Raw genomic sequence first — 14,781 nt, forward strand, 5'->3', positions numbered from 1 at the left:
CCTTGGCTGAGAGACCCCTCTCCCCCTGTCAATATGCATAGAGGGAGGGAAGATCAACAGATACCGCCTTACATCACCTGGTGGGACTGATTGAGGGACAACTGGCGGTCAAGGGTTTTGCCATAGGCGCCTTTCTGGATATTGAGGGGGCTTTTGATAGCACTTCGAATTCGGCTATAGAAAAAGCCATGGAAGAACGACAGGTGTCCAAGACTATCATTGCTTGGACACAAAACATGCTGAAAAGCAGAAGACTGTCGGCAGGACATGGGAGGGCATGTGTGGAGGGACGTCCGACTAGGGGCTGTCCGCAGGGGGGAGTTCTCTCGCCCCTGCTATGGAACCTGGTTGTAGATGGACTTCTAAATCAACTAAGTGAGGCCGGCTTCCACGTCATCGGTTTCGCCGATGATGTGGCAGTTGTTGTGAAAAACGGATTTCTGAGAGTGCTAAAGGACCTGATGGCAACAGCCTTCAATATCATTGAGGACTGGTGCAGGGTAACTGGCCTATCGGTAAATCCAGCCAAAACAACAATCCTGGTTTTCACCAGAAATTATAAACTGGAAAAGATCCAACCTCTGAAGCTAAATGGCTCGGAGATTAACTACACCAGCAGAGTGAAATATCTGGGTGTCCTCCTGGATAATAAACTCAGCTGGAAAGAACATATCTGTACTCAGAGAAATAAAGTGTTTGCCTCTATGTGGGCATGCAGGAGAGCTGTGGGCAGGACATGGGGACTCAATCCTAAAATGATGCTCTGGCTCTACCAAATAGTTCTACTTCCGAGACTGTTATACGCTGCGGTCGTCTGGTGGCCGAGGGTGAGTAAGACGGAAACAAGGAACCTGTTGAAAAGCCTACAGGGAACCTTCCTGAGGGCTGCAACAGGAGCCATGAAATCGACACCTACTGAGGCGCTAGAAATAGCACTCAGTATCCCACCCCTCGACCTTAGGGTTGTGAGTTGTGCTACCACAACTGCATATAGACTAAGGTGCCAACTAGAATGGAAGATGACGGGCCAAGGCCATACAAGGCTTAGCCTAATCAATGATCGACCCTTCATAGGTAAGACGGATAGGATTCCTAGGAAGTATCAGATCAGGAAAACTTTCAGAACGAGTATACCACCCAGACAGGAGTGGCTAGACTCGAAACGTAAACCAGGACCAAGAGAGGACTACTGGTTTACGGACGGCTCTGGCTTCAATGAAAGTTTTGGGGCAGGCATCTACCGTCTGAAAGATGGCTTCGGAGAGAGTTTTCCGCTGGGCCATCATTCAACCGTCTTTCAAGCAGAGATGCTGGGCATACTTAAGTGTGCAGAGTATCTGAACGCGAGAGACACAAAAAAGATGAAAATATTCATCTGCAGTGACAGCCAGGCGGCGATACACGCCCTGGAAAAACCCACTACAGAGTCACAGGTGGTGTGGGAATGCATGCAGGCATTGGACACACTGGGTAAAAACAACCGGGTCACCGTAACCTGGGTGCCAGGTCACCATGAGATTCTGGGTAATGAAGAGGCAGACAAGCTGGCCAGGGAGGGTACAGAAAGTGTGCCCTCACACGGCCTGCTTGGCATGCCCTTCGCAGTGGGAAAAACTCTTATTAAAGATCATTTCCAGCGGGATCATGTCAGGCGTTGGGAGAAAGTTGCGACCTGCAGACAAGCGAAACTGCTTATGAGAGGGCAACTAAGAGTTAGGACCAGAAAGCTTCTGGAGTTGCACAGAGGGGATCTGAGGGTAGCAGTAGGGCTCCTTACGGGTCATACAGCTCTCAGAGCTCATCTGTTCAAGATGAAACTTGCAGAACAAGAAGACTGCAGACTGTGCGGAGGCGATAAGGAGGGCGTCATCCACATTTTATGTGAATGCCCCCTATTAGCACTCCGTCGCTATAAAATCTGGGGCCAGGCTTTCCTGAAACCAGAGGACTTACAACAAGCGGCTATCACCAGCCTTATTAGCCTAGTGAGAAACACAGGGCTGGGGCTGTGTGACTGACCGAAACTAAGGCGGAAGTTACAAAAGATCGTATGATTTAGGTGACTCTGGGCGCTTTAAGTGACCAGCCGCACTTTTTCTATTCTATTCTTCTATTATTTATTAACTTTATTTTTCTGAAATCACTGATTTCGAATTAATGAAATTTTTTCAAAATCATGAAATCACCTCCCGTAACGCTTGAAATTACCCGAAATCGACTTCGTTTCGAAATCATGGTATCAGTCAATTATGGAGTGAGTAGTAGCCCCTCGATTTGCGATTTTAGATTTCGATTTTTAACCCAAATCAGAATATTTCGTGCGAAAATTATTGACAATACCTGAAATAAACTCCTGGCTGTCGTTCATCCGTATCGGTGAGTCGAAGTGATCCGATCCGACATTTGCTGAAGAAGATGCCAATAAACGCAGGATCGTTCTCCTTCGGCCAGTCTTTCACCGGGAAGACAAGTGGATGTGTGTAATGCTTTGGAGGATCATTGAACTCCAAGTATCCATTTATGGACAACTAAATCGTAAATTTAATGAGCGTCGTAATTGCCTCGAGAGGGAATGAGTGGAGAAGTGGTGAAACGATTTGAGTCGGCGTAAGTCATTCCGTCGATCGTTGAATTATCTTAGTAATAAGTAATAATAGACGCAATGATCAAATTAAATTTTTTGTATAGAATTGTCTCAGCCAGGGATGGCCATCAATCTTGCGATTTTTCAATATTAAAAGCATTTTCAAATTACAATGATCAAGGTTTAAATATACTAATCGAAATTAGCACATACTAAAATAATTGATAATCTAAATTTCCAATTCATGATGAATTAAATATTTGATAATATGGATCTGTAAATTTACTCTTAAGTAAATAATACTAAATTTCTTATAAGGGATGTGGTAATTTGAATTTAAATTATCAACAGAAATGAAAAAGGGGATCTATCTGTCCGATATTCTGATTCTCACAAATGATAATAATAGTATTGAGTGTCACATCAACACAAATGACAAAATTTGTGACTGATGGCATCGAGACGACGCTAGCGAGCCTGTTCGTTCTCTTTGCTTCGGACCACCGTGCTGATCACACGAGTGGATTATTAGTGTGTCAATTGTATTTTCATTTTTGTGGGTACCCACGTTTCTTTTCGTTTCCGAGCAGAGCAGCCACATTTTTCGTTTCACCTAAAGAGATGAGTACTTTTTATAAACTATATATTTTTCTCGTCACATATTTAAAAGAGAGGATTTTGAATTAATTGAGAGATGAAAGACTTATAGAAATTAAAATTCAAAGGACTAAGAAAGAAAAAATAAGCATAACTCAACGAGACATTTTTTATTGTGTCGAATCTTGGACGAGTCCCTTTCGGACTATTATTTTAGATGTAATACTAAATCTAAAGAGAGACTTCTATGAAAAGTGCTATTGTTTAAATTAAGTTCATGATTTTGACTGGAATTAAATCCAAAAATGAATATTTCGGAATGGTGTGATTCATTTCAAATTGTGTTTATTCTTACCATAGTATATTTTTTATGGATGTTTTTGAACAAACTTGAATTTAGCTTCAATATTGTATTTAAATTTTATTTCTGATGGTTATTTGAATTGTTTTTACATGATGGTATTTTGGGTTGAATTATTTCTCTTCGTTGTCGCATTTCTTGGTTTGGTTTTTCTGGAAGACGTTGTATTTCGCGTTCGATTCGACGATTTGTTAGTTTTTAGAGTCGTATTGTTGCTGATGTTCACGGTAATTATGCTAAATTTTATTTCAATTTTACGGTCGGTAATTTTTCTATAAGGTCTGAATTTTAAACGGAGTGAAAGAGGTAAGAAAACCCAAAATTTAAAAATTAGAAAAATAAATTTATTACAGGGATTTCCTTGCCAACTAAATTACTCATTAATAAATAATTTGGAATTTGAATATTTAAATTGATTATTATTTCAATAATTAAAATTTAAGTGTGATATTAACTAATTGACTACTTAATAATTTAACATTAATTATAATTCATGGATGTGGCTATCCCTGGAGTGTATGTCCAATTCGGGAACCGGGTAATGCTAACCAATATATGTTCGCGCTTTATGATGATAGGGTTATCACCATCCTTGAACAATTAAATTGTTAATAACAATTGAACTGCTAATATTTCAAGCGGGAAATCAAAAAAGTGACTCCAAAAACGTAAATCCCTCCCAAGTTCCCTCTGGGTCACCCCCATCGGAACAGAAAGTGCACGGGCGTAAAGACTAGAATTTGGTAAAAATTGTTCAAGTGACTAAAGATCAAATAGATGATGCTGAAAATGAATAATGACACATACTTGATGTGTATACACCAATATAAAAGAGCATGGATTTTTCAAAATATCCATATCTATTGTAGAAATTCCGTATCCTATAGGAGCCGATCCGTGTGAAATCCGAAACCCAAAAAAATTGATGTCTGGGATTTTCTGCTCGATTTTTTTCTAAAAAGTTGGGCATCAGACAAACATTTTGAAAAACAAATTTTGAAAAATATTGATAATTACAAGAGTTATGATTTTTCAAAAAAATGTTTTTTTTTCGATAAAAATTTTGTTTTCAAATTGCTTCTAACTTGTAAGACACAGTATTAACCCTAGATTGGTCACCAAATGAGGGAAACACCGCAGCGTACCGTTTTTCGATAATTAGAGTATATGACTACTCCAACGAATTTTTCGAGGAAACAGAATTAATTCGTCATTCATTAGGGGAGGGGAGGGCAAAACGGACCGGTAGGGAAAACGGTTCACTGACAGAAAAATGGTAATTTTTGTTTTTTTGTCTTTCCTTCAAATCAGGAACACTGAATGTGTTGAATTAAAAGTGAGTTTCAGGATCATAACCGTCACAGGGGTTTTATAGACAGGAAGTGTCGTTGAACCGCAATTTGATCAGATTTGCTAATCACTTCAAACCACAAATGATTTTGAATTTTTGTTTTTCCTTCCATTCGGAAGCAAAAACTATTTTTAAAAAATTATGAATTTTCTGTCAGTGGTTCGTTTTGCCCTACCCTCCCCTACCAAAAGAAATTGAATTCAACAAGAAAATTGAGTCGAACTCAATTAGGTAAATAACTTGAAGGGGGTTGCACGTATGAAAAAATCGTATAGAAATTATCTATACGGATTGCGTATAGAAATTCTACAGGATTTGCATATGTATATGATATTCGAATATTTCTATACGAATTATTTCTATACATAAATTTTTATATAAATTTTCATTTTCATACGAAAGATGTCTAAACGCTCCAGAGAAAAACGTAGAGAAAAATGTTGCAATTCCATACGAAATGTTTCTATACATGTGGCAGTGGGTCGTATATACGGAGAGAAATTTTTGGTAAAAATTATAGTGAAACCGAGGTAAAAATGACCCGGATGGAAGGGTAATTCTGTAGCAGTTTATTTTTGGAGTAAATAAATATCCTTAGTGTGGATAAATTTCAATAAACATTTCCAGATAATATTTGTTCTTATCTGAGTAAAAATTACCAGTATGCGCGGATTAAAATTATTACATATCTTGGTAGTTTTTACGGAAATCTGTATAAAAATTACTGTTTCAGAATCCCAAGTAGCAAACCTTGCGAAAGATATCTGAAAGTATACCAAAAAGGCAGACTAATGTCCGTCTAAAAGGTATCTTGCAGTCATACGATAACTTTTAGTTAACTTCTAGGTAACTTCTAGACACAAGTTACCTTTTTGGACAGACATTAGACAGCCTTTTTGGTATACTTGCAGATACCCTCCAGAACTGTGCTGCTTGGGATGGTAAAAAATACTAACCTTACCTACAGATCTCTTTCACGCACCATGCAGGTTCGGACTGAGGTTTAATGACGGAGAGGGGGTAGCCTGGCTGAATCTGCCTCTCTCTTGCACGCATTGTATTAGAGAGAGGCGCAGAGAAAAAAATAATTTACAAATTGACAAANTACAAACTCCGCCCCCCCGTAGTCGTTTAGCGCGGCGGTGAGTTTTTCAAGGATATCTCCGAAACTAAGGGAGCTAGCGAATTGTCCTTGAAAAATTTTGGGGGGAAGGGGAGGGGGGTTGTTTACCGAGAATTCTCGATATACCACCCCCCCTATTACCACCCAATTTTTCGAGGAAAATTCGCTATCTCCCTTAGTATCGGAGATATCCTTGGTTATACATCTACTGGTAGAATTTATTGTTTGGAAGGGTAAAAAGTGTCGCGCGACACTTTTTACTTTTTTATCCACCCATAGAATTGGGTGAATAAAAATTATTATATGAATTTTATAATAATTCCCAGGATAACTATAATTTTTATCATTCTCATAGATATTTTTTGTCTTTGTCTATATACATTTTGACAAATGTATAGACAATTTTTGGTCCCTTCGGCGAAAATTACCATACGGAAGGGTAAAATTTATTTTACATATGATAAATTTTATTCTTTAACATCAATTTTTGTCAAACTTCCGGATATAAATCAGACGAAAAATTTCAATAATACACGCTTATCCTTCTGGAAGGGTAATTTTTACCAAAAATTTCTCTCCGTGTAGGATCAAACCTACAGAAATCGTATAGAAATAATTTTTATAAAAAATATCCGTATAGAAGTATCCGAATATCATATACGGAAATCCTATAGAAATTCTATACGGAATCCGTATAGAAAATTTCTATACGATTTTTCCATTCCTGTGACTGGGTCAAATTTGGACCTTTGTAGGGTTCATACCAGCTGCGTCCTCGGAGCGAACCCTAGGTAATGCTAAGTGCTGGTGAAGCTTGATACTTTGAAAATAAGTGCTTCACTACACGTTGAATTTATATGAATACCTCATAATTGAAATTTAAAAAAGTGCTTTTAAAAGGAAAAGCGTAGAATGGGAGGTCCCGTATATCGACATGAGCATCCACGTTACTAGGATGTATAATAGCTCAAGGAGGTTAAATTCATTTATAGCAACTAGTTTCCGACACTATATACGTGGAAATACTTCAAAATCGCTCATAAAAACTTAATATTTACCTATCAGTATCCCGGGAACATTGGAGTTGTTATATTAGCTAATGACCCGTTTTTCGCTAATTACCATTGGCTGAATAACCGGAGAATTGAAAAAAAATTGACCATTTCAATTGAAGTGTATAACACATTATAGTGGTTTTAGGCGATTCTCGACTTGACTCGTTTCACCACTCCACTCCTGAAATTAATGATGAAGAGAATAAGCATACACTAACCCGAGTGTAATTGTACCGAAATCCGTAGAACGGCAATTGGAAATTAAAGTTTTTATGTATCTGCGGCATCGAAGAGTGCAAATCAGTCTGATAATCACCTCTGTCATTATTCCCACATTTATCAAAATACATTTACATACAGTACATTTTGTCGGAACGAATTTTCTTCAAACGTTCTCCACTTAGTACGTAAGGACGTACTGACTTCTCTGAAGAGGGGGCACATCGATCGGCCTCATTAGAATCATTAGAACCTGTCAGGAAAAACTGAAAATAAAAAATGGTTCCGCAGAAGGTTTTCTATCGCAATCGAACTCCATCGAACATTTTGTCACGTGTCATATTTGGAATTATTTCCAAAATTAATTTTGTTCAGAATTTTAGTTTCTGAATAAGCCTGACTTATTCGTTGCCCACTGAATATTGAAATTACTGTCGAATAATCCGACTCCCGGGAGAACCAAAACAGATTTCAAAATTCTCATTTGGAAAGATGAGGAAAAAATGTACCAATTCATGTGATTTTTTTCAAATTTTTAAAATGAATTTCCAAGTTTGCGCAAAGTGATTCAATTTCTTATGGGATATAACATGCCTTGAACAGGTCAAATGTGAAAATATTTTTTTTCAAGACTGAATCACTCAACTTGGTGGAACTAACTCCGTCGACTTTCTGGTAGAAGGGAAGAGAAAAATACAATTTTTTTTCTCAACGAAATATTTTGTTTTCAAGATAAAAATTTGGATTTTCCCTCGATTGCGTGGTTTTCAGACGTGTCTACAACGCTTGCTGAGCTCCGTCCACTCGTGTCGTTTGGATCGAATAGTCGATAAACTATCTGGCTATCATTTTGAAGGGAAAAAAAAAGTTTCTACTGTTATGTCCAGAGAAGGATTTTAGCGTCCAATGGACATGTTTTAATTGTCACATTAAAATCAAAGCTAAAATTATTGAATTTTATAATTATCGGACGACGCAAAGTTTTATACTCTTACCTTTTTTTAAAATATATGGGAAAAAGGGCTTGATTTAAGGATAGGGCTTCAGTTGAGCCGAATTTCTAATCAAGGCATTTGGAGTTGTAGTGGGAATCAAATTTGAATTTAAATATATTTTGTTTAACTACTCGGTTTACAAAAACATGAGCGTGATTTTACAGAAATCTAGGTAGCTAAAATTCCTATCCCTGGAATGATCTGAAGGATTCAAATTTGGGTTTACAAATTTTGCTACTCACAATTCGGTCTGTTAGTTATAAATTATTCGATGTATTTGTAGATCCCTGGGTAAATCCGTAATTTCCTCACCAGCAATTAGTCGCGCTAAAGGCTATTATGGATACTTTCACGGAAACACTTTCTTCTACTCGTTGATATTTTAATGAATTTTTGGCAGTTGAGTTTGAAGATTTTAAGAGTTTGGTTGAGACTGTCCACAACGCGTTACAATAAACGAATTTCCTTCCTTATTTGCAAGAAAAGTCACCACTCCCGGTTAAAGAAATTTTATTCCCGGATAATTTCAATTGTTCGTAACTTACTATTAATTCAGTACTATCCCGNGGTGGAAAATGTCGTATGACTTTTCCCACTCTTTTGATTTTTATGGAGAAGTAGTTCATTCGGTTTTTGGGGTCTTAATTAATCGGTTTGCAATCGTTCCTTCGCGTGCGAATCTTAGTATTGGGTAATTAGGGCATGCTGAGTGTGCCATTTCATCACTTTTGAACTCGATTCCAATATCTTTGGAATTTTTAATCGAGTTCAAGTGATGAAATGCACTCAATTTAGTTTACAATTGTTGGTTTGGTTTTTAATGATTTCACATAAAATTATTCTAGCCTTAAAGTTTCTCGTACAAAATTTTGGACATTACACTACATTGTCAATGTAGAGAAAAAGACGAAATAAGATAAACAAATTTTTGTGTAGAGACAGGTGCCCATCTTGTCCGGTGCTTTTATGATGGCCATATACGTTGAAACTGAATCTAGAAAAAAAAATTTGACCTGCCGTGCGGACTTTTTCTGTGAAGGGACCGACCTTCGATGATCGAAACCATGTGTTGATGTCTTAAAAATGAAAAACACATAATTGTTTATATTTTTTTTTCGAAAATTACCTCATTTAATCGACCAGTTTATACAAATATCAACGAAACTCGAATGATAACAATTGCTCTATTCTAACTATTTTTTACAATTTTCATTGTACATCGTTGACTTTAAATTGTTTTTTCGCAAATATCTCGAAACATATTCAACCGGTTTCAATTATTAATTTTTCAAAATATTCGTCTCGACGTTTTTTATATCAATTGATTCAAATATGCATACCTGTTCATACAGTTCCCGAGATATTTCCATTTTTCGGTATTAAGTATGGAGTTTCCTCTTATTACTAATATATAATACATAATATAATATCATATAATACAATACAGCATAATATACTATTTCGCATTGCAGATAGGCTGCACCAGATGGTTTTTTTCTTGAATGAACCTCGCTTGTTAAGCGCTACAATAAGCGTGAAAGTTGAAGTTGAAAGTTAAATTTCAGTATGGTTAAGTTAAATTTTTCTCCAAATTTTGGTTTGATCTTTTAATAGCTCATGAGATAAAGTAATTCACCTACATTTTTTTTTTTTGAGAATTCACAAATCTTTATATAGTCATTTATTGTTAAAATAGGACGATTTGAAATGGGAAAGGATATGCGAGGAAGAAAAAATTCCATTCTGATGAAACCATTTGGAAGCTCGCCATCAATATATTGATGGCAAAAGAAACATTAAGACATCACTCAGTGACATGCGCGCTGTCACATATTTGCTGCCTCCCGCTTGGTTAAATAATTTTCTAATGAAAACTTTAAGGTTTCCCTCGTGCAATCCGGTGTCAACTTCCTCAATTTCTTCACTATGAGCATCACATCTTATGTACTTTCTTCATTCTTCGTGAGCAAACCATTATATTCAGTGATCAGAGCCACACTTCTTTCGGCTAGATCATTCGTCACGAGAAGTGATTTCACAATTTTTGAAGCTTTAACATATTCTTCGCTTTCTCCCCACATTATCGGATCGATATCCAAGAAATTAGATTCAATATTTAAAATTTTGAAGAACTGAATGGTGTTCTGTGTTACGAATTGATCTAAACTTGACTCTTGGATGAAGTTTTGATCCTTCATGTCTGATTTTCGCTTTTTTCTATCGTTTTTAAGGGCAGGTCGAGATTTGATCGCTTCACACATTCTTCTCTTACAGTCTAAATCCAAAGAGTCATCAAAAAAGGCGAAATCAATTCTTCTGATAAATACCAGAGATGGTTCACAAATTTTCCAAACACAGTGTTGTACATTTTTGGAGATGCAGAGTTGTTTTTAGATGCCAATTTTTTCAATAATTCTAGGTCATTTTTCGGTGCTTCAACTGCATTTGGGGCTGTGAACCAACTCTTCTGGTAGAAACGAACAATAAAAATACAAACACTCTTCAAACCTGATATTTCATACGCTTTCATGGAAAATTGATCTCTATACAAAAAAATTTTAAGTGAGTAAATTGCTTTCGCCATCCACCTAGTATAATGAATAGGGCCTAGAGCTCGAAACCGATTGCCATCTGGAAGATTCCGGCCTAGGAACATGATCACCAGCTCTACAAACTCTTTGTAGTCTTTTCGAATGCTATCAATCTGTGAAGCAGTGAATGGAAAAGCGTTCAGCCTGTCATTTACAATCATCAAGAAAGCAAGTATGAAACAATTTAATAGAAAAGCCTAGCGAATCCGCTAAACAATTCTATTGGATCCCTATAAAATTTTCTATGAGCTTTTGGCCGTTTCTATTCACGTGTTCAATAGAAAATATTCTATAGAAAAGGCCAAGAGAATTATATTTTTCTAATCAACTTATTGTATTGCAATATATTCTATAGACTTTTCTCGGTTAGAGTTTCCTAAGTTTTCTGCATTCTATTTTTCTTTTCTTTCCATCAAGAAAATCAAAGCAAGAAAAACTTAGAAAAGCTGAACTGAAGAAATTTTATAGAAAATATCTCAATAGAATAACTTGCACAGAAAAATCGAATTCCATAAACTTTATCTATACAATACTTTCTATTGAACAGATCCAAAGAAACAGCCAAAAACTTATAGAAAGGTTTATAGAAGGCCAATAGAATCTTCCAGCGAATTCGCTAGGTTTTTCTACTAATTTTTTTCGTGCGTGAGTTTTTTTAATAATTCGTTCATAATAATTATTATTATAAATCTGGCATAGTCTACCTTCAGCTACGAATACGCAAATGTGAGGGCATCTTTCGCATCATCCTTGACTGCGGCTTGAATTTCTTCATCTTGAACTCCTGGCGAAAATTTTCCCTTCTCCAAGTACTGCCACTGTCCTTGCAATCGTTTGAAAATACAAATATCTGGGCCAGAGGTAGGGTCCATAGAGACATCAAAGGCAGCTTTCAGCAGAAGCTCAAACACGTGATACCGACAAGCAAGATATAATAGACTTCTTCCCAATAATTTCTCCAGTAGGACACATGCACCATTTGAACTGCCAGTATTGCTAGCCGTGGTATCGAAAACCATGGCACATATAACATCAAGAAATCCCCTTTCGTCCAAACACTTGAAAATGGCATTTGCCTGCTCTTCACCAGTTCCACTCTCGAGCTTTGGAACCCCGAGTAATTCATCTCCGTCAATGCCTGATATAAGAACAGGGAGTCGTTCGATCTTCTCGTATTTGTTCCCCAGTGCTGCTAATTGCTTGCCGTCCCAATGAACCGTAGTGAAAGATCCGTTTTTTGAGTTATCTTTGATAGTATTACTCAGAGCCTTACGTTGTTTACCCCTGTTACGGCGGATTGTTTCTCGGCTCAAATAGAAATCGTCCACAGTAAAACCAACCGATATGAGAAGAGCAGCGATCACACGTGCCGCCATACGATCGCTGATTTTAGCTCGATCCAAAGCGGCCGTAAGGTCTGGAGTCATAATCAGGCGTTTTTTTGGTTTGGGGGGATCTGCATTACACTCAAAATCGCTGTCATCTTGCTCGTCATCTTCAAACCACTGATAATTACTACAATTGGCGAGAATTCTGTTCGGTTTCACTGCAAAATTGGCGGAATTCACAATTAGTAAGAATTTACTAGGAATTTTGATAAGAAGAGTGAGAGGATAGAGAAGAAAGTTCTTCATATCGCTACGCCCCGAAGTTCGGCAGTCTGGCCACCGCGATTGGCCCGAGCCCGGCCGATTTGTTTTTCCCCTACCTGGGTAAGCGGCTTCTAGAGTAAACCCATCAATATACTCGGTAAACATATTCATTTCCACGCTATGTAAATTAATTCTGGAATCAGGAATTTTGGAGAATAGGGAACATTCATTTTTTTTCAAATTGATGAAATTCTCCTCTTAATGCGTTATATGGGTCACCAAAAAAATATTCCACGAGAAAAAAAATGATTTTTATGTGGATTATTAATGTTAATAATGAGTTAAAAGTTACGAGAGAGACAGCGTGTGTCGCTCCTGTCGGCTGCCGCTACGAGAGTGAGGGAGAAGCATGGCGACCACTGATCTCTATATAACTGGATAGCTGATACCTATGCTCCCACCACTCTCAAAGTGAGGCGAATTGAAGTGTCAGTCAGCGCTGCCGTATAGTAGCTCAGATACTAAAGATGACGTCAGTGCGCATGCGCGCCGCAGTGGGGGCCACGTGCTCGGAAAATTGCCGTGGAAACATTCTCCGTCCCAAATTGTAAATAATAATTGAAAAAGGTAAAATTAGTATAGTATACTCAATCAATAAATTCCGATCAGTCTAGGTGTATTATAGTTTAATAAATACAAAAAAATTTCGAACGAATAAATTCAGTTGAATATTTATTTTGAGTTTCCCAATTTCCTGAATACATTAATTTCCTTAAAGTAGCTCATCAGTAGGCTACAAGTTCATACTAACCACACTATAGATGTCGAGATTTTCAATTATTAAATTTTTCCATTAAATTACGTGAGAAAATTTATAAAAAATTCATACACAATCAGCATCATTCAAATTACATTTTTCAACATATTATTTTCTTTTCAAACATCTCCGTTTTATAAATAAATAATGGATATTGTTTAAAAAACGGTCATTCATGTTGTATCATGTGTCAAAAAATTTCTTGATTTTTTTCATATTTTGAGTCCAAAATTCCGATTGCAATCTTGCTCTACAACAAAGTTATGGACTTTGACATAAGACAGTAGGTTAAATCCTGATTTTTCAAAATTGATTTTTTGAAAAAACTAAAACGTCAATTAAATATAGCAAAAAATTACGATTAAAAAAATCTAATAACATTCTTTGGCGATTCTTTGTAGTTTTTAAAAATTCAATTTTTTCAATTATTAACGATTATACAATTCATTAATAATACAATATTAATAACAATTGTACTAATTTCGACATTCCTCCATGCTTCGGCTTCCTTTCGCGTTTATAGACAATGTCAGTTTTCACTGATTATTAACAAAAGTTCGTCTGTTATTCTGGATGTCTTACACGGTAAAATATCCTATAATATTTCCCAATGCTCTCGGTAAATTTACCACTGCCCCACTACCTGCAGCTGACACGGACATGCGCACTAGAGAAAATCTTAGTTCGCTGACTACTATCCGGAGGCGCTGCGTACCTCTGTAATAAACTCACTGGCTGCCATAGGGATCGGCTATACAGTTATATAGAGATCAGTGATGGCGACTACACTGCTGTGACGTCACAGCCCGCTCGAGACGTTCAAAAAGTGCACTTTATAATGGATGATTTCCCATTGAAAAATGCAAATTGGAGGGTTATAAAAATTATTGGGGAGATGGTTACAATCTCTAGATAAAGAAAAAAAATTAAATATAGTATTTTCAATTCTCCTAAATCCCTGATTCCTGGATTAATCAATATACTCTTTAACATCCAACCGTTCTCATCTCATTAGCTTTGGCAACTTGACGAAAAGGACAAATGGCTAAAAGCGTGCAGCACAAAACTTCAAACGTTTTTTTTATTTTCAATTTTTCTCTACCTTTCACCGCGTCGACCCAAGTCTGGCTACGTCATTTCCACCGCGGAAGTGCACTTAGTGATCATGATGACTTTTCTTCTATCACTCTCAATAAAGGAAAATGAATGGAATACATTTAGTACCTTCTTCTTGAGGCTGTCATTTTTCATATCCGTGTTTAAGCGGAGGAATCTAATCTGCTGTATCGATGATTTGGTCCAAATAACCCTTTTTTCCCGGTTCTCGGTGAAGAGCCAACAGCATTTTTGCAGTTCCATTTTTCATTGCATCCACTTTTGACTGACACGCAATGTCAAACAAATCATTCAACATACACTTGAAGTCAATTTCCCTCACTTGTGCTTTAGCACACGTCATCCTACGCACAGGGCCATTCTTTAAAACCTTCCTGTAT

At 37.0% G+C, this 14,781-nt stretch overlaps 1 protein-coding gene across 1 annotated transcript in view; it reads right to left on the bottom strand.

Annotated features, from left to right (window-relative positions):
- LOC107048363 (protein mesh-like) overlaps positions 1–10,546 on the bottom strand; it is a 21,688-nt gene extending 11,142 nt beyond the window's left edge. Inside the window, 3 exon segments of the mRNA XM_015271512.1 lie at positions 2,341–2,528; positions 7,290–7,543; positions 10,234–10,546. Coding sequence (XP_015126998.1) covers positions 2,341–2,528; positions 7,290–7,543; positions 10,234–10,546 — 755 coding nt within the window.
- Between the last annotated feature and the right edge of the window lie 4,235 nt (positions 10,547–14,781).

Source organism: Diachasma alloeum, unplaced genomic scaffold (genome assembly GCF_001412515.2).
Source record: "Diachasma alloeum isolate Michigan unplaced genomic scaffold, Dall2.0 Dall_scaffold_00188, whole genome shotgun sequence".
Lineage (NCBI taxonomy): Eukaryota > Metazoa > Arthropoda > Insecta > Hymenoptera > Braconidae > Diachasma > Diachasma alloeum.